Below are 24922 nucleotides of genomic sequence, written 5' to 3'. Positions count from 1 at the left end.
GCAGACACCTTAAAAAAAATACCATGCACCCCCAAACATAGTATGCAAATCTACCTCAAGTATGTAGAGCATCTGTGCCCCACAATATAACCTGCCTGCAACAAGGCCTCATCTCAATAGCCACTTACAGAAAGTTTACCTATCTAAATATAGGAATTAATGGTTTTATGCATCAGTGAATTATACAGCTACACAAACGCTACAGGAAAACACAAGAGGAAAGCAACATGAAGGATGGGCCATTGCATCACATATACAGCAATGGGTTTATGCAAGCGTGAGGTGTTCAGGAAACCACAGGTTTCATAGCACACTTCTGAGGCCTACTGTAAAGCTTCAGGGGAAGGATGAAGGGGAGGAAAATAGTGAGAACAGACAGTGAGAAAAGAAATATAAAGACATTCTTCTGAAACCGAGAAACTTCTAAACCAGTTGTTTCCAGCAAAACAACATCTAAGACTTTCCACCAGCTCTCTGGGCTGAAACACAGAGTACAACACCACATTATGAGATGTTTTCCTATACAGTGATCCTTTTGGGGGACAGGTGTGGGAACAGAGCCTGTACTTAGAACAGTGGAATGGAAATACACCATTTCTTTACCTGTATTTAAATACCAAAAATATTTGGAAAAAAAAAAAATACACTCACCTCCAGTTAAGTTAAAAGAATGTCCAAATGCAGAGAATGAATTGAGAGGTGTGAAGTCAGGACTGCTGGGGTTGCTGATAGGACTCCACAAACCCGAACTGAATAGTAAGGAGTAATGGGAAAGAAATACGCATTAACACAGTTTCACCAACAGTAACGTTGTGCTGGTCCAAACAGAAATATGTACAAATGAGCATGTGTACATGCTCACACGCTATACACACGTACGGAAATATAAAGTGGTGCCCAAGACTTGGTAAATTAGCTTATTTTTGCTTTAAAAAATGATGACAGGGAAACACCATTATCCTGTACGTAAAACACTCTGCTCTACATACAATGCTTTTGGTCTGTATGCTGAGCTCCAACAAAGAGTAGCTCTGTTTTTCAGAAGACTCGCAGGCTCCAGGATGCAGCGCAGCTTTTTGACAAGGAGAACAAGCTTAGAACTGCTGAGTAGGCATACAAATGCTCACATTCTAGCTTGTGGATAAGTTTCTTGAAAATACAGATGGGTTAACTGGAACTGGTGGTAAACATTTACAAAAACAATCCAAGAACTGACCCACAAATCTTGCACAGAAAAGCAATTCCTTTGTATATTGAAACTTGATTTCAAGTCTCACTCCTACTTCAGAAAAGCTAGCAGGCACTGCTCGAGAGACACGCACAGCCAAAATCTAACAAAAAAGGCAGTGTGATCAGAAAAGACCAGAAATCCCCATTGCACTGAGGAATACAACTGAGCACGGCTATACTCTGCTTCTACTCAGAACACAAAGTCCTGTTATTGTCCTGGTTTCAGAGTTAATATCTGTCACTCTGTTTTGCTGTACAGTGCAAAATCCTGTCTGTGAATTATTTTGAGTCACCTTGGTACACACTCCTAAATAACGAAAGAGACAAGCTGAGGTCTCCTTTGGATGCCCAGGGGACACAAGATTGTCAGGTTACTGGGAATGAGAGTGGAAGTCCCCATCATATCCAGAATGACTCTCTTTCCCCTTTTGAGAGACTCACAAAAAATAAACATTCAGAACTCATAAACAGAACCAGAATAAACTCCATTCATTGCCTTCAAAATGCCACTATTTCTTTACAGGCTCTTTTCTAAGAGCTCAGGTATCTCCAAGAGATATAAAAACTTACCTGTCAGAGCCATCACTGTCAACAACTGTGTGAGAAATGTTAATATTGCTGGAAACTTCTGTCTTTGTTGGAGGAACCTTTGGTAAGCCACTGCCACCTGTAACAATAAATCTAAAATGAGGCAGAAGTAAACCAACTGACCAACCTGACCGAATATTCTGGAAATACGCAGAGGTATTTATTATGCCAGGCTGGTACAGTACCTGGGCTCTTGTCATAACCTGCAGCAACAGCAGCAAAAGTGGGGTTTCCATTCCTTCCTGGAAGAGAAGCTGCCTTTGCCAGCTTGTGTTTGGTACCACTGGGCTGCTTGCTTTTTGTTTCACTTAAAGGGGAGGAAAAAAGTGGGAAAAAAAAAGAAGTTTATGATTTTAGACTTCAGTACTTTGATAAACAAGCAATAACTTAATCCTGTATTCATAAAAACACTAGCAGTAGTTCAACAGTTTATGTAGGTGCGCATTTCTGTAATCTAGCAAGTTGTAACAAACGACCTCAAAACACAAATAGCACTCTACAATGTGCACAGTAATATCTGCAAAAAAGCACTTTCTGGAGGAAGAGGAAACGGGTACAAGAAAAGAGAGATGCACCATATCAAACACATTGGTTCCTCAAGCATTCTGTGCTTGTGAAATTAGTAGGAACTCACTTGCTGCAGCTGCTGTTCACAATGCTGCTGTAGGTGCCTCCTCGTGGCCCAAAAGCTAAGGATGCAGGAGGAGGAGGAGGAGATGGAGAGGCAGGTGTAGGTGAGGGCTGTCGCTGTTTCAGGAAAGCATCTGCATTCATGGTTTGTAGAGAGAGTTTATAAAGGTTGTCTGTAGCTATAGAAAGAAGCACAAAAGACTCTCATGTAGTATTACTTTAAGATGATGGCTGCTCATCCTCTGCTATAAATTCCATTTGAAGAATTATTTCAAAGACTGTTCCCAGTCGTTAAAGTAGCAGCTCCTTCCTTATATTCACCTACTACTATTCAGGTTTACTAACTACTGTGAGACTATTTCGATGAAAGCATTAACTGCTTTGTGTGGAAGAAAAAGAATGGAACTTATAACCTAAGCAAGAGCTGTGGGGAGGGCTGACTTTATGATCACATGCAACCAAGAGGAAAATGACTCGTTTCTCACCAAGGCCTTATAGTGCAACCAAAAAACTTGTAATAGTGCTCCACCCTAGCCATTGCAATAAGGAGCTTTCCCTGTTTCCTCTTGACGAGGGATTATTTAATTAATTTCAACTTTGGCTGCAGAAAAATGAGGAGAAAAAACTCAATTTGCTGTAGAAAGTACATTTTGTTTTCAAGCAGTAATTCTCAATTCCTCAGCAGTTTCTGAAAAACTGGGGGATGAGCGACGTTGTGCCCATGTGGTGTTCAAATCTCCCAAACTGCACCGGATGCTATCGATATTAGGCTTACTGCAGAAAATGGGAGATAGATACGCAGGAAATAAAAGCTAGGCTAAAAACAGATCAAGCCTGCCTACAGATATGCATTGCAGGAGACTAATTCTGTCATCCTCCAGTGATTACTCACAGCTGCCAGCTTTGTGAAGTGGCACAGAGTCCCACTCTGGTGGTGGAGAATCCTTTTCGCCTTCTGAGCTGCTGGTGTTTCCTAGCTCCTGTCCAGACCCACCAGGAAGAAACTTTGATAATACTGATGGCCTGCTCTCTATTAACTTGTTTGGACCTATTAACAAAACAAGCAACAACAACAACAAAACAAATCAGTGGATAATAAAGCAAGAAGCTTTCTTAACATTAAACTTCAGATTAAGCATTCAAAAAGTTTGCAAGCAAGCAGATTGAAAGTCCCAAGATATTTGTGATACGTCAAAATAGCCTCATACTACCTCTTGTTTTTGGGAGGTTTCTTGATTTGGACACATTCGTCAAGAGATGCTGTGTGGATACCTTAGATGGAAAGGTTTTGCGCTGCTTGTTTTCCAGTGGGGGAGTATAAGGTAATTCCAAGGAACTAAATGAAAACAGAGATCCATTAATTTACTTGCTTTCGGAAGCGCTGCAGGACAAACATATACATTTACCATACAGGCCTTACAAAAAACTGTTCTCCTGTGGCTTCCTCCTGTGGAGCTTACGCTCACCTTCAAAGTGACTCATAAGCACAGTTTTGCTGTCATCTCTTCTATTTCTTCTACATACAACTCCACCCTTTCACCCTTCCTAACCTCAGCTCATCTCCTTCCCACATGGGCACTCCAGCTCACTCACCTTCCGGCCCAGAAAGCCTGCTCGATTACACAGGGATAACCAAGAGATGGCAACTGCAGTTTTTCCTCTCTGTTGCCAATCACGTGCTCCTGATAACACTATTCCTGTTATGCTATTGCCACGAATGCACAGGATGACTGATCACAAAACTATTCCAACCCATCAGATTTATTTGGCTATATAATGTTCTTTTTCTCCAGCTGTTTGATTTTGTCCTACATGCTGTACATTTTCTAAGGAAAACTGTTGTATTCACGTTTTGGAGAAGAATTACAACTCAATTTGGGCCTCTGAATACTGCCACATATAACAACCTTGTGATTCAGAAGATAGAGGAAAATGTATAATAGTAAGAAGAAAAAATAGAAGGGAACATTGTCTGGCCACATTTTAAGAAACATTTTGAAGATGCATATGCACAGCAACTACTCAATCTAAATCTCAGTCTAGTATTAACTACAGCAACAGGCCAAAAACAATCCAACATACCACATCTCAGTCTAGCAAAGTTTACTTTTGTGGCTCTCCAATACTCATTTTGTTTTAGAATTTCAGAATGAGATTTCAAAATGAACTGTCTATAGCAAGGCTAAGGTTCTTTATTTTTCCCTTCTCTATCATCTGCAATCTGTCAGGAAGGGAATGGCACTGGCAGCAAACATCTCTTTTAACAACATATCCAAGACACTGATAGCTGTAACTTCACCACAAGAAGGTACTTGTGCTACAGTGCTGCCACTGTACAGAAACTCCTGGAGAAATGTTTACTCTATTTTGTATCTGTTATTACAAAAAAAACTTGCCATCGCTTAACCCCGCTTTCTTCTCTGGATTTAGTTCTCGTATTATTAATTGACTGCACATCAAATAATCATTTACAAGCTTCAGATGTTCCCTGATACCATGAAGGAAGCAGAAGCTGCCCGGAGCTATATGTGCTGCTGTCATATAGTCTGGCAGCCACAACAGTAGAATGCACAGATGGTTATCGATCCATCTTCTATGATGCCTTCCTGCTTTGTTGTGCTTACCTGGTTTTCACATCTACAGGGATTTCTTTCTTGATACTTGTTAGCAGTTTTTTACTTTTCTGCTTTATTTGCACCATTTCATTTTCAGGTTTTTCTGGTGTAACTTTTCCCTTTTGTTTTTCAGGTTCCTACAAAAGACATTATAATAGGATGTCTATAATGATCAAATGTGTCTGTGTTTTATTCAGCAAATAGAATAGGCTAGGAGCACACACAGAGACAACTACTACAGTTCTGCTGACAACCAATCGCTCGTTCCAACCACAGTCACTCAGGCACTTTCAGTCCTGAGATAACATGATTCAAGCATGTTGACACTGCTCTTTTGTAGAAGAAGAAACAGAGTAGTGAAAGCAAGGGCTGTGAAAGGGGATTTTTATAATTAACCTTCTTCCACTGCTAGCTGTTGTAGCATATGAAAGTGGGGGGAAAAAAGAGAGACCCTATTCCCAAGTGCCATGCTCCTCTAGCAGGTGATCCACTACAGGAGCCCCCTGTTATGAGCAGTGCTGTACCTCTTTGAGAAGTGGCTCTGTATCTGGGTTGGAGGTTTCAGTTGTGGTTGAAGAACTGTCATCATCTGCCAAGGAATCCTTCAGTTCATCTTCCTGTTGCTTCCCTTTTCCTCTTCTGTCCTTTTCTTCCCGTTTCTTCTGTGGCTTCGCCTTCCGCTGAAGTGCTTTCCCTTTCCCTGAGGAGATAAGGACATTTCAGATTCTCATCAGCAGTACGCTGTAATGGGCTCAATCGCTTCATTTCAGAGGCTAACCCACATGATAAAACCTCTGAAGTTTGCCTGCTAAGCTCCTGAGGCCTAACTCCATTGCCTCTCTGCAGACGTGGGCATCTGGTTGCACAGAGTGCTTCTCTGCTATGTTCCTGGTATTGCTTTTGAAAACCTTACAATTCAAATTGACTGTGCCGCCACATAAAAGTACATTTAAACATGACTTCAGAAATTGGTACAAACTTCTTCATTCTAACAGAGGAAGAAGTGAAAGGCTTAGCATCCTTGCCAGTTCAAAAGCAAAGCAAAGCCTCAGAATAAGACTAGAGCGGATGAGAAAAATCACTATAATATGGTTAGTTTGGCAATGATGTGCGTATAGCTCTCTCTAGAAACCTCACACCCAAATATAGCGGCTTCCTCAACATATTTTACGTTTTCAAAGCATACCGTACATTAAGAGCCACGGCTAAGCCGACTAAAATTATTTGGCTTGACATATTTAAGTGTTACTGTATCTCAATGTATGAAAATAGTGCATGGAACACTCCAGGGAGTGTTTAATCACCTTTCTTGAAGCAATCCACATATCAATAAATAGTGCTACTCAAACACTCAGTTATGTTTTTCTTACATTTTCTACAGGCTAATAAATGGAGCAGAGAATAAACTCTAAATGCAGTGGTTTAAGAACCTTCAAAACAAAGCCAGAGGTCCTGGGCTTGCAAAATAGAAGACTATAAAGTAGACACCTGGGGAAAAATAACAGTTATTGAGAGAAGTATTAATACAGAGAAGCTGCGTACACATGTGGAGTCGTCATCGTCTCACCACTGCCTCTTGCTGTTGTTGTATAGGGTAAATGCATTCAAAGTACTCTTACTGTGCCTTTTGGTAGACATGATATATGCGTCATCAGAAGACCTTCCTTAGATACTATCACTCAAAGTATCTTCCTTAATATGCCACGCAGCGCCTGCCCTCCCACTTCCAGGACAGACTTCATACACTCAAAGACTCAGCTAAACTGTGTTGAATAAGTGAAATAAAAAACTGGGATTTGTACCAGCTCTCACATCACAATTCGGTTTGGTAGAAGAACAACAATGGCTGTCCTGTTTAATTTGACAATTTATCCCTCAGGGAAAGTTTGTACCAAAACATAGATTTGCCTCCAGTATTTTGGTAAATACGAGATACGCATCAAAGGACAGCGTCTTCACATTTTGCTTCTTTCAGATGTTTTCAGTAACAATAACAGAAACACTGCAGATATAGTGTTTGTTTTTAACATGAATGCAAATGCAAGCATAAACACAAGTAGCACTGTACATAAATTTTCTAGGGGTCAGCCACACGCTTACTGAGGTGTTCTATTTTTGCCTCCGAAGGCCTCATGCCAATATTCACATCACCTTTAGTCTACATTCAGGACTGCTGAACAGCTTAATGCTCACCATTAGAAAGCTTTCTCTAAAATCACAGAATCCTTAATGGTGGAAGAGACCCTTAAAGGCCATCTAGTCCAACCCCACTGCAATGAATAGGGACACCTTACAGGTAGATCAAGGTGCTCAGAGCCCTGTCCAGCCTGACCTTGGATGTCTCCATGGACAGGGCATCCACCACCTCTCTGGGCAGCCTGTGCCAGCACCTCACCACCCCCACTGTAGAAGACTTTAACATGCTGTCCTAAAACACAAATATAACTCAAAGCAGCTGTTTAACACAGATCTAATGTAGCCTCTGCAGTACTCTGCTAAGAACTAAGTATTAAGAACATGAAACAAGAAGGCTGAGGGCTGAAATTGGACAGACGACACTCTGACATAGAATTTCAATTCAGAAGCTACTGTTCTCGCAAAGTGTCTGCGAAGAGCTCTAGCTGTTTATCTAAAGACAAAGATCAGCGTGCATATGCAGATCTGGATAGATAATGGAACTTCCTCTTAAGCTTTACATTTTGAAGAGTGTGAATGGAAATGGGCAAGTTTTACTTGATGTGCTGAGCTTTTACGAGTCAAGTTAGAGATTACAGATAATGCTCGGTTGTTATATAAAGCTTATCCAAAGAGAAGCCTGCATTAATAGATCTGTGATTATTTGATCTGAGCTGGCAAAGAAGTCAAGAAAGCTATCTGGACTGCAAAATATAATAAAATATTCATTATATACTATTCAATAAATAATACATTTAAATATTCATTATACCACCACACCAAAGCACAAATGATGCAAAGCCTCTTTAACAGTAAGAAAAAAAGTGAACTATCTGAATGCATTTGTAAACAAAAAGTTGAAAAACCAGGAAGTCATGTCAAAAAGTGAACCCCCCATAAGTGATAAAGACTGAAGAATTTTATCATATTTTCAACAGCTTTACCAAACTGATAGACAAATAACAAAAGTGCTGATCTGAAAAAGATGTATGTAAGTATGGCTGAAAAACGTAATCCAAGGTCTATCAAACACTTAGGAGCAGCTGTTTGCTAAGATGAGATCCCAATACAAAGGCTGCAAGAAACTGCCATAGGTGCAAAAAGGTTAACATAGATACACCATATTATTTGGATCACAAATATGTTTCTGAAACAAAACCTCAACCATCCCCCACATACTGTGTAGCAGATGAACTGTAGAGCAGTCTTGGAGTGCAAGAATCACTTCCTCTGCAGACTGAGCTACAAAAGGAAAATGCGCTCCAGAAGTACTCCCAACCTTCTCAGGCATTCAAGTACACAGCCTGGATCAGCCCACTGTAAATCCTCTCAGAATTGCCCCATGGAGATGATGCATCCTCACTACCAGCCATGTTGCTATACAAAGCTCCAGTGCCACACTATTAGCTAATGTAGACACTAAGTATGAAACCCACATACGGCTACGTGTCATTTGCTGAAGTGCCATTTCGCCTTTATGAAACAGATACCTGGCAAGCTGGTTATCATTCTTTTAACATTAACTCCTCCTACCACATCCCCTTGCATAAATGGAAAAGAAAAAGAAAAAAAACCACCATCAACAACTCAAGTAAGTAAACAAAAGCTAGAAATAAAGTAGCAAGTTTTAGCAAGGTCCCCAAAACTTGGGGCTCCAATCTCACATTTCAAGGTCCAAATGCAACAACACATACGTTCTCAAGTATTTAAGACTTTTCTTCTCATTACTAAATACCGTGAAACTTTCCTCTGTTATGTATGATTATGCATGCAGGTGTTTCATGATTTGCTTACCTTCCACCTTTTACTTAACTTAATCTCTAGTAAGCAAAATAGTATCGGTACTGTTTCTGTACAATATTGCTAGGGAAAAGTGAAAATTCATTTAGAAATAAACACATCAAGATTTAATTTGTAACAACAAAAGTAGGACGTAACTGAGGTTGTGAATACAAAAAGCGTGGTAAGCAGCTCCCAGACTCACTGCATCATCGGCATTGGAAGGGACCACTGCAGATCAAGTCCAACCACTGCTAAAGTAGGTTCCCTACAGCAAGTCACACAGGAAAGGCAGAAGTGGGTCTTGAGTATCTCCAAAGGGGACTCCTCTCTGGGCAGCCTGTTCCAGGCAGCTCTGTCACCCTTACAGAAAATAATTTTTCCTCAGATGGAACTTCCTGTAGTCCAGTTTGTGCTCATTGCCTCTTGTCCTGTTCTCCAGAAACACTGAAAAGAGCCTGATGCCATCCTCTCAACACTTGCTCATTAGCTATCTATTCTCTCTGCTCAAGTCTCCAGTCTGTCCAAGTCTCATTAAAGGGCAGCACTGCCTTTCAGGTATGTCAGCCAATCCTCCCAGATGTGTATCATCAGCAAGTTCTACTCCAACATTTATAGTAATGAAAATAAATGACATAATGAATGTATCTAATGTGTGAAACTCAATTATTTAAAGCACTGTTAATCAACTGAAAAGATGCCTAAGGAATTCAAACTCAACTCCAACCACACAAAAATGAAGGCAACTTATACTAATTTGCTGACCACTTGACATCAAGTATTTTCTTAAATAACTGCAAAGCATAGGCATGAAGAATTCCATTCTGAAACAATACCACAGGGGTTTAAAGATATTCCTCTACCCTGTCTGTTTTCCCCCTTCTTCCCCTCTCAGATTTCATGATATACTAAGACAACTTCCCTTCCTCAGCCCCCAGCTCCAAGTACAAAAGACAGAGTGAATAATGCTAATTCAAAGCCAAAGAGTTGCAATCAAAATAATTCTTTGGAAGATAAGAAGTCTAAATATTCAGATTTGCTTTCATCAAAATGTTCCAAGGATTTTACAGGAAGAATCATAACCAAGCACTGCATGGAGAATTTCACTGCCATAAAATAGATAAAGAACGCTTTCAAGATGCAGGCAGATACAGAAGAGTAGGGAAGAGCTGAGAAGCTACCACCTTCCACACTATGAAAACATGACCTTTACAGCTGATAAGATCTTGTTCTGTGGCTTACATAATGAATCATCTTTTTTTAAGAAAAAAAGCATAATCTTATTACCTTTGTTTTTTGCTAGTGGAGATGGGGGTTGCTCTGTAAACACATCTGGGGAAGGGGTTTCTGGGTGGTCAAAGTCTTTTTCCATAGTTTCTATGAGTCCAGTGAGATCTGAATCCTCTGAGCTGTGCCTCCTGCTGCTGGCACACTCGGCATGAGGCGGGCTGAGAAGCGGTAGCTGTGGCAAAGCACTTTCAGTCTGTTGCTCTTGCTGCTGGGATCCTGATCCTGGGGGTTGCTGGAGGGGCTGCTCTGCCAAAGCCGTCGTCTGCTGCTGTGCTGTCTGCTGGTTCTGCCTTGTGCCCTTGGCTCTTTTGCTTGTGGCATGTGTCTGAGCTGTGGCACCTGAATCCAAGGTAAAGGGGCCTGTTCTGTTCACTGACTGCATGGAAGTTGCTTGTGCTGAAGTCCTATTATTAGGCATGTTTGAACTGTTTTTGGACTTGATGTTTTCAACATCAGGTGCATTTCTATTGCTGTGAAGGTGTGCTGTTGCACTGCATTGTTTATGATTCCCTGCACTGGATCGTGAAGACGAACTGCCTGCTCCATAGATCCCTCTGGAGGAACCATGATTAGAATCTGATCCAAGCGCATTCAAGCTGGAAGAACAAGAAGTGTTTAAATGTAATTCACAATGTTTTAGTTCTTCTCCATGAAAAAAAGAATCACTATGTCCAAAAGAAACTTTTAATCACAATTTTCTTGGCATATAAACAACAAAAATGCCTAGAACTTGTTTGACGAGCTTTTACCATTTCCTGTTCACCTGATCATTGTACACATGAGCAAAAAAGGTTAAATGACAGTCAATGTACATATTGAAGGGAAAGGAGAAGACTGTTGTTTGTTTTTTTAACTTAAAACCAAAGGGAAAACTTTTGGCCTGCTATTTTTTTGCAGTCTGTATTTCATTTTCTAGCGTGTTAACAGAAAACCAAGCAGGGTTTGTTTTGACAAAGATACAAATATTCCTCACAACCACAAAATTTGGTTTTTGTAGCTCATTATCTCTCATCCATGGGAGAATCTCTATTCATTCACCTGTTCTAAAGAGTCTATTACTTTCTAACTGGATTTATAACTAAAGAGGGGGGGGGGGGGGGGCAGGAGGGAAGGGAGAGGAAAGCAAAAAACAAACCCAAACCCATACATACTTTCCATCAGATGAAATTCCAACTATTCTCCTGAGATCAAGTGGCCTTCCCATATCGAAGGGTGGGCCTGAGGCCTCAAAAGACAAGCGTCTTCTAAATGGCTCCCAGATTCCTTGAGCTTCTAGATAGGCTGTTCCAATTACCAAGAGAAAGAGTACACTGCAGAGAAGAGAGGCACTCAGTTAAGTATTCCTATATTTTGAGCATTTTAAGGCTTATGAATTTAATTATGCATAACAAAAAGTTTGTATCTTATACGGAAAAGCTGAAAACTGCATCCACATTTCTGTCTAACAGAAACATAAAATACTTAAGTTTAACATAACATACACAGCAATAAAACTGAGAAGCAAAGCTGGAGATGCAGGTCTGGCCCCAAGTTTTTGATTTTAATTTAAATGCAAAAATGAAGATAGAACTGAAATACTTAAATGGCATCCAAGAGGTCACCAGCTCTCACAGACGTGGTACAATTCCATATGAAAAGCAAAGATCCTCCACAGCAAATTGTGCTGCAGTTCAGAGAACTAAAATTAAGCAGTGCTATTTCAAGTTTCACAATTACATCCGCAGTGGTGTTTAGGAGTTCTCCAATTACATAACACACTGCAGTGAACTGTGTTTCTGATGAAGGAATAAAATCGCTGCAGAGATACTCAGCATAGTGCTACGGATCCCATCTTCTCACAGGTGGGATATTTCATGGGGAAGGAGATGTAAGATCGGTGACTAAAGACTGCCTTGCCTATTACCCTAGAAAGTTCGTGCAAAATTAACTTTACATTAGCAATTTCAGTTTCTGTTTTCATCTCAGATCCAACTGCTGGTTTTTGTAAGCCAAATCTTCACAGAAAACGACGAGATACCGCTTGCTGAATTCAAACTGTATAGAAGTATTTGGTCTAGATATCATCTTTTATGTTTTAACTGTCAGCAAAAATCCAAACAGCTCTGGAGACCAACTCAGCTGATTTTAGCTGCTTATCAGTAGTTTTTCGCATCCCAGGGATTAAAATGGATAGCAGATACATCATCAGACAGCAGGAAGTAGGCAAAATTAATTTCATCTGAGGTACTAACAAGCAACAGGAAAGTTAAAGAAACAGGGCAAGTTTTCAGACAGGCTTACACAAACTCCTAGCCAAGAGAACACCACCTGCCTTGGACACTATGCCCTCAGATATGCAGCTACTTTGGGGTTGTGAAGAATGAGGTGTCGTCATCAGTACTAGGAATTATATTAGCAATATCTGAAAATATCATAACACTGATACCAATAAGATTACTGCATCTCTATAGCACTGTACAAACTCGAGATGGGGGCACACAGAGCTTTGATGCCACAGATGTGACACAGGAGTGAGTGCAACAAATGGTCACCTCAAGGGCTTCTCCTCTGCCACCCTCAGGAGAAGAACCACGCTCCTTTTACCAAAACAAACTTTGTTGTTTTGATAAACGAGCATCAGCTTTGAAATTAAAAAGTAAACAAGCATGACAAAAACACAAAGAATAAATTCCTCTCTCTTTTTTTTTTTTTAATAAAATGCCCTTTTTTATCTTGCTGTGGTGGTGGTAGGAACAGTGCTGGTCCACTCTCTATGTTTGTTCACACAGACTAAGGATTACTTTGTGATAATACGGAAGTGTGTTGGTGGCAACAAGTAAACCTCCACATTAGCATATCCTGAAAGCTAATGGCTGTCTGTGAGCCTGGTCCTTGGAATATTACCAGGTAGTCACACTAGGACTCCTCTAATTTGCTGCTGAGAAGCGTTTTCAACTTGTAGAAAAAAAAAGTGAAAGGATTAGCACTTGGTGTTGCTTTGTGAAGTCCAATTAACAAATACAGAACATGTAAAGTCACCCACACAAACTACACGAGCTGAGAAATGTCATCCACTCTGTCAGCAGACAGAGCAGAAATTAAGTTTGCACATTTCTAGCAGATATATAGAAGAAATACAAAATAAGATCAAAATACTGCATTCACGGCAAAGTCCTAAAGAATCAAGGAAGAAAAAGCACACTTCTCTATTTCTTTTTTCAATCACTAGACAAGGAAAGACAGCCTGACTAAATACTTATGCAATGCAGTTCAGCAAAATCAAAAAGTCAGCACCTAAATATGAAAAAAATGCAAGGCTTCACTTGCTACAAACGTAGTGGATAATGCTTCAGATTTGCAGCATAGAGGAAGACCACTTTTTCCATAACGGGCATCTACAGCAGCAATCCATCTCACACTGCAATACAGGCTTCACACCGCCACCAAAAGTAAAACATCTGTTGTTACTGATTAAGTTTCTATACTATTCTTTTCTCTAGATAAATGCAGTCGGGAAAAGCATCTTACAACCAAGGAGATGAGCAGGGAAGCACTGTTTATAACCTCAGGTTTCAAAAAGTACAGATAGATCTATGTCTTGGTTAGACTACAAAAACACAATGGAACTTTCAACTCAAATTTCAACCAGTCACTTTGAGGAAAAATAGAGCACCAATATACTCACTCCTACATAACCTCAGAGTGTTTAGTGTAGCAGACGATGCCCTTCAGGTTCTCAGAAATTCCATTATTAGTATCACCAGTTGTCTGCCACATACAAGTGGCAGCAAGTTAAATTCATCTAAGGCATCTGTTAAGCTCATTGAGTCACTGCCTCAGATCTTTCTAAAGCACAGCACTGCAGAAGGATGCTTCAACCTCTACAGGAATTCACTGCTAACAGTGCTCTAATACCTAATTCAATTCAAGTTTGGCTTAATCAGTTGTCAAAAATCCACATACTATCAGAGCTAACAGGATCTTGCCTAACAGTCCCAAGTGATAAATGTACTGTCCTCACTTAAAAGCACAAAGTCAGTACTCCTCAGCCTAAAGCTGTTCACATTAAATCCCCAGCAGCTTTTATTAATTGTTCTCCTTTTGCCACATCACATAGTACACTAAACATAACATGTATTGAATATACATGCCTTTTTCCTATAATCTAGATTTAAGTAAAGGTACCTCACACACATATACTGATAAGAAAAGAAATACACATTACCTCATTATTCCTGAGGTAAGGATGTACAGTGCCAATTCCCAGTTGGGCCTGGGCAATGCTTCTGCACATGTTGCTAGCATATGATATGGAAGGGATGCATTCAAGATAAATACAAATTCAGAGCCTCCTGCTGTGATGAGTTTTAATTCACGAATTACTCTGGAAGCAGTGAAATCTGGTGTAAACCTGAAAACAAAGTAAAGCATGTATATATACAAACACACACACAAAAGAAAACAACAGCAGCTATACCTAAGCAATGGAACTGATCATTTATGTGAGCTACGTTTAAATGAAAATGCCATGCTTTTTGAAAACATCACTATATTTGTCTCATCACAAACTGAGGTCGTTGCAAAAATGCTAGTGAAGTTTCACTGCCTGCAGTATCTTGTACATCCCCTTGCATAACAGCAGCATCTTCTGAACTGTTTAGATACTGTATTCCAAATACCCCAGTTTAAACCAAGCAGCGTCAAAGAATTTTTGGTGCAGAGATCTTTTATAATAAAAATGGGCAGAATTACAGTATTGTTGTCATTAAAACAGCAGACGAAACATTCAAGACTGAAATGCCGTGCTTTATGATTTTAATCCTTACGCCAAGGGCTCTTTAGCATGTACTGCAATGCACCAAAAATATACGTAAATCCAGATCTCATGTGCATTCATAACCCAAATGAAGGAAGTGGATAAAAAGCTGTGTTGTAACATTATTCCAACTCATTAGGTTGCATTTACTGGACAGTAACAAAAATTACACTACCGTTAGCCACAGAAACGTAAGTTTTTTAAAGAACAAATAATGTTTGCAAGAAGAGAGAGGTTTCATACTTTAAGCTGTATTAAGAAAAACCCTGAAAGCTTAATAAAAACCCTCAGAATTCCTTTGAAAATACAATTATGTATACCAAATTCCTGATGTACGGCTTCACTCAGATAAAAGAAAAAACCAACACTTACAATATGACTATGTCTTTAGAGGCATTGACACTTAGTGCAAACTCTTGACAGTTAACTACTTTAAATCCATATCCTTCACATGTATAACCACTGATTTCCATAGTTTTCACGTTAATCTGCAGCTGCCCCGTGTTTTCCACTTTAAACGTTCTTCTGAGCGTGAAATTTGGTTCTTTGTATTTCATTTCTGGAAACAGAGGAAAGTAATCAGTGGGGTGCTAAAATGATGTTCTTCACTACGTACATCTTCTACAGCAGAAGAGAGTTCTGTCAGTATCACATCAGGAAAAAGAACTGGCAAGGCCCACAGAAACCTTACATAACCTGCAGGAACAGGTTTCTGCTGTCAGACTGTTGTACACTTGCACAGTTCTAGAGCACTCCAACTCATCAGGGAAAGAAACAAAAAGCCCAAAGCCTGACAGCACTACTGCCTAACAAAAATCATCTCAGCTCTGCATCACAGAACTTACCACTTAGTGTACTGGTATTCAGTGACAAGTCCTAGCACTTGCAGAATGAAAAGTTATCTTTTTGTGCCTTAAGGGTAAAATCTATTGCTAAGCTACATTAGCAATAACGAAGAAAACCCCCAATGCTAAATCACAATGTGTAAAGAGGTAATGACTAAGCTTTACTTGAAAATTTCTTACTTGTTCCTCAAAAAAAAAAAGATCTCAGATAGTAATTAATACAGTACATATGGAAATCTGCTAATTAGTAATGCAGATTTTAATACCAGATAAAACCAGATTTTAATAAACCAGATAAAAACTGAACCGCTTTTGCCAGTTCTTTTACAAATACAGGTGCCCTCTGGCCCTCCTCTCAGAAGAAAGCCTGGGGCACGGAGCAGAAAGCCTCTGACCCCAGGACAGAACTTGCCTGTGCTTACTTTTCAAAGAACATATCGCTTGTTTCTCCCTGCTAGCCGTGTGCAGACTTTGAGCATCAGGGAGAAAAAACACAAAACAGATAGAAACCATGATGTCTTTTTTTCTAACATTCAGGAATTATACTTCATTCCAGTACTTTGCTCAAATTTTCACCTCCTACATCTTGAGTTCTACTGGACAAGGAACCTTCCAGTTTTCCTAATTTTCATATTAAAATTTACAAGATCAAATATATCATTTTCTGCCTAAATTAATAGGCAATGTTAATAAATTTAAAGGAAAAACCTCTGACACAAGAGAATAGGGAAAAAATGTTTCCACACATATATGTTTTAAGTTGTGCACTTAAAATGTCCTTTATTTTCTCTTCAGCACAGCAGTTCACAAAGTACTCACTCTCTGAACAGTCTTTTAATAGTGCTTCTGTGATTTTAAAGCGTAAAGAACTTCCAAGACCAGGAGGTTTGCCTGCAACCTTCAAGCTCTCGGTCGTTCCCTGTCCTCGTACCATTACGGCATCTATTACAGTCAAATTATTTCTGTATTAAAAAAAAATAAAAGAGAGGTTTGGAAATATTCATGAAAGGATGATGCAGTCTATTGTTCTTGCAAGCTTCTCTACAGAATATGAAGTTATATACCAGCCCAGATAATTCCTCACAGTACAGAAGTAGTGCCAGTTGTCATAAACAGAACGTTTGCAAGACTAAAGCCTAAGAAAGCACAACAAAGCATGCAAGCAATAAGGATGAATTAGATATAGTTTATATTTCATCATCATACTAAATCATCACATGACAGAAAAAGTAAATATTTATGCATACAGAGCTCTTCACAGAGCAAGACTGAAATAGCTTTATCTTAGAAATGGTATCTGTAACTAGATACCCTACTTTCAAAGCACTAGAGTGTGCATTTAAGGAAATAAATGCAAGTATATTGATTATATATTTATATTAGCAAATATGTACTGAATACAGTGTAAGTACTGTAAAACAGATTTATCTTAAAATTGTGGTTTCTTCTGACATATGATTCTGTAATTACCCTTGTAATAGTGAGTTTCTGACAGACAGCAAGCATAACCATACATGTAAATAAATATCAGAAATTCAAGCTCATTTCAGAAATATCTACCATACCTGATAACAATTAACGATGAAACGGTTTTGTTAAGAACTGGAGTGAATTTTACTTTGACTGACTTTCTTTCCCCAGGTTTTAACATTAAGCTTAGAACTGAATGACGAGCCAGGCCTTTTGCAAGTCCGACAGTGCTCTGCAGTGGCTGGACCTTAACAGAGCAAGGAAAACAAAGTAATACTTTCAAGAATAGAGATTTTTAACATATATTTCATAGACCATACGTTTAGGTAGAAGACTGCTTGCATTCTAGAAAAGCTTCTTACAAGAGCAAATTAACAGCCTGTTTCATTGGGTTGTTTTAGCCAGAAACAACTTCTAGCACAGTAAATTCCCTATTTATAAGTTAATAGTCTGACAAGCAGAAGAAACACAGAAAGACAGAACTAAGCTAAGCTATACACATGTGGATTCATAAAGCTCTAACACAAGAAGGAGTTCTGAAGTTTTTAAATGTATATTTTTAACACTAAATCAGCAATAAGCCATTATGCAGCATTTCCTACCACTACAGAAACGTGCTTTAGAATACTGGTTTTCCAGAGTAAAGAAGGAAAATTGGGGAGAAAAAACCAAACTTAAAATAGAAGGCCTGTTGAAAAAAGTGTATTTTGCATAGTTTCCCTTTAGATGCAATGCAAGCATCAAACTGCAAATCTAAAACTAATTGTAAATGGAAGGGAAGCATATATATATATATATATATATATATATATATATATATATAGGATGAGAAAAGGAAGTGATCCAAATGTCACATGCTCTATCTGAAAACATGCACAGTTAAGCCTGTACACAAAACTTACGAAACAAAAAGGTTTAAAATAAGAACAAAGCAATGGAAAATTCAGTACTTTGCTAACTTTAGATCGACAAACCACAACACTGTTAAAGCAATCCTTGGTATCAGTAAGAGAATGAATGAAAATGCATCAATGCAGTTTTCCTGCAACTTCTGCATTTCTATTGTAACGTAAGTATATATTGAGAATTAAAATGTAACTGTTACATTTGAAATACTTTCCTACTTCCCTAAGACTATCCAACAGGAGCATCGTACTTTTTGACCCTTAATCCCTCAAATTTAATACATGCATGACTGAACTCTTCTTAAACACTAAAATTGCATCTAAAAAGAATGCAATGGAATACTTACACAATTTCTGAAGACCTGGAATTCTAGAGTCCTCAGATTGAAATCCGCTGGCTTACTCAAATTAAACCTGAAACAAACACGCAATGTTTTTTCCCCCCCGTTCATGATGAAAACAACCTATTAGCACTTATTACAGACTTTAGAACACATCAAGACTTTACAGAAGTACTCAAACACTACACAGCTGACAGGATCACTTTGCTTTCCTTATTTTTTTTTCCCTCATTACTTCAAGTTTAGGAAAAAAAAGTATAAATTCAGCGTAAATTCAGTTGTATGTTCAACGTGAATCAGTTTAGATTCAATTCCCAGCTGGGCTCATGATTCAAGTTCTAGAAATGAGCAACAATAACTACCAACACATTATGTGCAATTTTTGTAAACTGCATTTTGCTGGAGAGTAAAAATGCCCAACGTACTCTTAAAACAGTACTTACCGTTCTAGCATTTTATCAGCAAATGTGGATGGATTTGAATATAGGGCTACAGGAAGGAACTGAACGTACACAGGAACATCAGCTGGATTTTCTAGAAAAATTTCTTCCTCCTAATCAGAGATACAATGTTTGCAAAGTTTATATTTGGTTAACTGTAATTAGAAGAACCTATTAAGAATACAGTCTATAAAACAAAAGTTGATGCTATCAACAAAATAACTCACTGATGAACTGTTAGTATTGGTGAGTGGGAAGCTCAACTGGCGTGGTGAGCTAAGTATGGAGGGCCAGACCATTTCTGCAGTAACTGTCAGCTGAACACCCTTCTGAAGATCTGTGTCCACTTCAAATACTGCATTCAGCCTGTAAAAAATAGTTATAAAACTTTACAGGAGTAAAGTGGCAAAAACCTGGATAAAAACAATCCTGGAAAATGCAGAGTGCTTAAAAGCACCCTGAAAACATCATTAGGTTGAGAAGATGTACATTATGCTTAATTTATTTAAACAACATCACCCACCACCACGAAGATCTGCCTATATTTACCACTAAAAGAAAATGCAACAGAAACCCTCAAAACATGCTCTAGGAGACCAACTTCAAAAAGATGTTCACTACTTAAATATTGTCATCAACATCCACCCATTCTAAATTCTATTAGAGTGTATTTAAGGATAAGGTGACCATAAAATACGACCGGACTTACGTACTGTATCACCAGTCTTTCAGTATTTCTATTAAATCACTATTCTTGGGACAGTGAGACAACTTCTGCTGTTTTGTTAGAAAGTGCCTACCTCTTATTACTGCAGAAGCAAATCTTGAGAATCTGATCAAGATTCAGATCATTAAACAAAAATAACCCCACAAGTATTTTAAAAGTCAGAGAGAGATTATGTAATGCTGCTATTCTGAGATCATTGTAATTAATTATGACAATTTCTAGAAGTATGAACAGTGAAAATGAAAACCATCAATCCTACTACAGTCCATTTCTAATACAACATCCAGATACCTACGCCAAAAACATACTATGCACCCATCAAGCTGTGTTGTACAAGCAATATACTGTAAATCTGATGTAAATTAGGTGTGATGGATACAGTGGAGCATGCACCTATACTCACAATAACAAATCTAAATGAAATCTAAAATTAGGTCACATTTTTATTAGCCGACCTGTACAATGGAGTTGGTTCATTGGTTACTCCATGAGCTCTCCACCACAAGCCAAAAGACAACTAGCTACTGAGTTCTCCAGTCAGCAAAGCAAACCAAACACTAAGCTTAAAACCTAGAATTTTTTTGAAGAGTATCATCTAAATATCCAAGGCAGAATCTATTCAGAAGGAGCAAGTTCTCCTTTGACAAACACTATCTTGGCTAGCTGGTTGATTTTAGCATCAAACAACAATCAAAAGTTGATTTTGAGCATCAAACATTCCCCAGTACTGCTGCTTAGTCAGAAGTTTTAACAGTGTTTTCCTTTACTGTCTTACTGCAGATGATAGAATATTCTCACAGAAAATTCAGTTTACAACAAATTTATTCAGAAGTTGTTCAAAAAAAATCAGTGTTATAACAATGAAGCTACTTACAATTATTTTGTCTTTCTGCAAATATGTGCATCTTTTTTGAAATCAGTCTGCATGCTATCACCACAAAAGACATCACTTACTGTTAAAGCAAACATCTCTTGAAGCTTAATCAGTTCACAAATGTGAAAACAGATGTTTAAAAAGAGATGCAGAAGCCTCTAAATATTAGATAGCAATGATTAATCACTTACTAGTTAGCATTACCCAAGGAGAAGTATGAGACAGCTTGATTACTCACTGAAATACAATAAATTCAGAATAGCAGCAACAGAAAACCTTACGAAAACTTAGAGGGATGTTAAGCTTACTACTTTAAAAGAGATTAAGCAGGGATACTGCATACAGTACAACCTGTTTTAGAAAAGATTTGCAGGACAGAGACTGTCCTGCTCCTGCCATCCTTTGTAGAACTGCAGTATGCTCCAGTCAATAGTAATTACAAGGCTGCAATTGACTTGAAGTTGTTGTTGTTAGTGGTAGTGTTTTTAACTTTTTAAATGTTCTCTGTCAAGGTTTTGCAGAGAACACCAAATAGCTGTTTTTTTGCTCTTTCAAAAAGCATTACAACATACCTTAAAAAAAATAATCTGTATTTTATAATACCACATGTAACAGAATTACATAGTGATTTATGGGCTGAGGAAGTAAAAGGCACGGAACACTTACCTATGGCTTGAGTTCTCTTTTATTTCTGTCCATGCTTTGAATAAGTTCTCATGCAAATCCCAGTCAGAATCCCACATATCTTCCTGCATTGCTATGCTGTGCTGAACTTTAGATTCCGCTTTAAAAAACATAACGTATTTTTAAACCCCTTGTGTAAAATCATTGCTTAAGGGGAAAACAATTATTTGTAATTTTCATTAAAAAGAGATAGTTACTTACATTTAGATAGAAAAGGCAATCCTACATAACAATGATCCCCACATTGTAAACCAGGATCAAAATAAATATTTGCAATCTGCAAAACAGTAAGAGCAGAGCAAATAAGAAATCGCACAGTAAATGCGATGACTGAAGAAAGAAGGAAGAAGATTTCTGATGACCAGCTCACATATGCAATAACATGGAAAGAATACGACAACTTGTAGAAGTAGGCAAAAACCAACCTTTGATTTTTTTCCTGACTCCAGATCTTCTTTATTACTTCTCAGTCTCTTATAATAAAACCTGACATCTTCAGACAGAGAACGTATGTGCTGTATTTTCACTTTCTGAGAGAAGGAGTTCATAATGTTCATGCTCTGGTGAACTACTTTCCCCTAAGGAAAATAAAAAGGGTGAAAAATGGTGCACAGTATGTATTTTCTCTACCATGTGTATTTATTTACTTATGCAGACTGGCAAAAAGGCTACAGCACAGTTGAAATATTAAACTGAGATTTTAACAGTGCTCTCTTAAAAAATGCTTTTTTTAAAAAAAAAACACTTCAAGGTAAGTTTCTGTGAATTTGATTTCTTCCTTCACCTGTTCCCAAACATGGTTTGTCTCTCTTTCAAAAGAAACACACTTTAAGGTTTTCAGAGAGCTAGGACATTTCTGCTTAGTCAAATAATGTTTTAAGAGAGCCAGAGGAGGAAAGGCAAGAGAAAGCTTTGGTTTTATCAGCCTCCAGATACAAAAAGACAAACAATCTCTTTGCAACAAATTCAGAAAATAGTTACATCTGTTTAAAAATTATCTTAAAGGCACACTTGAGTGAAGCTGCAGATTATCAGATTGTCAACACACCAGGTGACAGAGAACATTTTACAACATAAGCATAACCTTCCCATTCCCCTCCCCATGAAATGAAGGCACCAAGCAAAGTACCTTGAAAAGACAAGATCACAAAGAAAAAACTAGGTTGAAAAAGAAAACTGTGTGCTTCCCCTCCTCCATCATACCTTTACGTTTTATCTTTTAGGTGGAGAACATGTGGTTTAATTATGTGTCACAACCAAAATGGCCGCAGTACTCAAGCTCTCCCTCTCTCCCCCACCCTCCTTTTAAAACTCACTCCAGCAGTTTGATCTCACTTGTAAAGCAATGATTCAGTAGGCATGCCTTCCACCTTATCTCAACACCCAGGCCTGATAAGGATGTGGCAAACAATAAATGAACAGAAGTGAAAGGCTAAACAGAATTGGTGACAAGATATCAGACGTATGTAAGAGATAAATGTAAGCAAATTTAAATGCCTAGGACTATCTTCTAACAAACAGGTTTTAATGTTCCCCTTAAATCAATACTTCCTTAAAAAAAAAAAAACAAAAAAAATATCACAAGTGGAGAGATGGAGATTAACTTTGCAGGCTCAAAAGTTAACTACAGCCTCAGGAAACGCTCACTTAGTAAAACAGTCTCAATAGCACCAACTGCAGAGGGAAATAAACTGCAAGAGTAATTCTGTAAATAGTACAGTACTGTTAAACTGAACAGGAAGTAGAAATGACCATCTGTGCTTCACCTACAGAAAGCTGAGAAACCTGCACCATTTGGGCAAGATAAAGGTTCACTAAACTCTGCAGAACAAATGAAAAGTATTTCAGCAAGATCACTATGTAGCTTTAGATATTGAAGAGTAGATAAGGAAAGAAGACTACGACCCATTAATAAAAAAGATTTTTAAGTGGGCTAAAAAGCCATTTAGCATAGTTTCTCAAAAAAGCTTCATCTGGGGTGGAAAGTTAGGACAGGTGGCACTGTAAGCTAACAGTGAAATTACACAGTACAAGTCAGCACAGAAAAGGTTCTTGAGTCAAGACAGTGATCGTCAGAAGGCCTGTATGCACCATTAGTGTATTGCAGACAGATTTTTACAGTATACCAGCAATGAGACTTAGGTGCAAATACACTAAAATTACAGACAGCACTGGGAACCGGGCAGCTGCAGGAGAATTACACCTTAGGTATGAAATGAAAAACAAGCGTTACTAAAATCGTAGTGCCTAGTTATTCCTGGATTTTATAGCAGTCAGATTTCTCTTCTGTAAACTGGAACAAGAACTAATGCTATTTTAGGCTTATTCTCTTAAGTAGTAGAGGCATTACTGAACGACTAGATGCAAGATCATGAATTCAGTAATCACAAGTTTAGTTTGAAATTAAACCAAGAAAAAAAAAAAAAAAGCAAGTCTGCTTTCCGTGTGCTCAAATATCAAAAGAGCTGAGTGTTCAACAAACAGAAGTAGCTGCTAAAACCAATTGCTCTAAGAAGCATGAGGTTTGAACACAAGGCAGTCTAGAATTTTGTCTAAAATGATAATGCTGTCCAAGTTCATACTCCCAAATAAAATGCAATAGCTCAAGAGTCCCCTGAATTAATTAACATGTGAAAATAAATTACTTGAGCAGAACATGAAGCTACTAAAAACTACAGCAGTCCCAGGATGAAAGAAAATGATGGACAGCAATGATACTACCTCCTAGAAGCCAAGAAATGTAGGTACTAAAGAACTAATAACATCCTCCAAAACAAAAACAAAACCCAAACAAAATAAAGTCAAGGTGATGAAGAATGCAGAACTGTATCAAGATGCACACAGAAGCATAGATATTAGTTAGAAGAATTGTTGATTTTTAAAAATTACTCCTTTATGGCCCAAAATTTAACAAATTGAGGTATTATTGAGGTATTCAAGAGGGACAATGACCTTGACGGGAAATAGGAGATCTAAACTAGGATACAGAACAGAAATTGCTTTATGTTTAGGTGAAAGAAAAGGAAGCGAACCATTAAGTTTTTGTTTATTGAAGACTTATGGAGCAGTTCACAGATGAAGTTACAGATATATCAGTCAGTGCAATAAATATCCTGGTAATGGTAAAGCTGTATAGTAAAATAGGAAACATAGATCCTAAAGATAGAAAATAACAAGTGAACTATGTGACTTTAGGAGTGACAGTTTGACCTTGAGAGTAACAAAAGACTTCAGAAAAATTTATGAAGGAGGGCAAAAGGGAGATGGAATGGATCATGAGACAAACGTGCCAATGATTTGCTAAAGTCCTGTTGACTGGCCTGTTCTCCTCTGATGAGTCCCATTGCATTCTTTCTTTGAAAAATTGTAATTTATCTACTGGACTGGTAAAGCACTAGATAAAATAGTAATCACTAACAAAAACACTGGAGAACCGTTCCCTTTTTGTACAGCTGCTTTTTCAAAACATACTGAAGATGGCTTTATCTTTTGAGAGAACTGCCGTAGTAGTATTTTTATCCTGCCATCTCCATC

General features: G+C 38.3%; 1 protein-coding gene across 1 annotated transcript in view; it reads right to left on the bottom strand.

The window, feature by feature from the left end:
* Nucleotides 1-24922, bottom strand: part of TMEM131 (transmembrane protein 131) — a 91527-nt gene that overhangs the window by 5171 nt on the left and 61434 nt on the right. Inside the window, exons 20-39 of the mRNA NM_001012694.3 lie at nt 21814-21966; nt 21590-21665; nt 21371-21488; nt 19331-19469; nt 19107-19216; nt 18670-18736; nt 17513-17664; nt 16767-16909; nt 15475-15661; nt 14512-14697; nt 11459-11617; nt 10305-10903; nt 5588-5763; nt 5073-5200; nt 3660-3784; nt 3341-3496; nt 2453-2627; nt 2004-2125; nt 1801-1897; nt 652-749 (exon numbers count right to left, since the gene is read on the bottom strand). Of these exons, the coding sequence (NP_001012712.3) occupies nt 652-749; nt 1801-1897; nt 2004-2125; nt 2453-2627; nt 3341-3496; nt 3660-3784; nt 5073-5200; nt 5588-5763; nt 10305-10903; nt 11459-11617; nt 14512-14697; nt 15475-15661; nt 16767-16909; nt 17513-17664; nt 18670-18736; nt 19107-19216; nt 19331-19469; nt 21371-21488; nt 21590-21665; nt 21814-21966 (3166 nt within the window). The remainder of the gene's footprint in view (nt 1-651; nt 750-1800; nt 1898-2003; nt 2126-2452; nt 2628-3340; nt 3497-3659; nt 3785-5072; nt 5201-5587; nt 5764-10304; nt 10904-11458; nt 11618-14511; nt 14698-15474; nt 15662-16766; nt 16910-17512; nt 17665-18669; nt 18737-19106; nt 19217-19330; nt 19470-21370; nt 21489-21589; nt 21666-21813; nt 21967-24922) is intronic.

The sequence above is a fragment of the Gallus gallus genome, chromosome 1, assembly GCF_016699485.2.
Source record: "Gallus gallus isolate bGalGal1 chromosome 1, bGalGal1.mat.broiler.GRCg7b, whole genome shotgun sequence".
Classification (NCBI taxonomy): Eukaryota; Metazoa; Chordata; class Aves; order Galliformes; family Phasianidae; genus Gallus; species Gallus gallus.
Note: the sequence above shows the minus strand (reverse complement) of the source record. Positions and strands in the feature narration are given on the sequence as shown.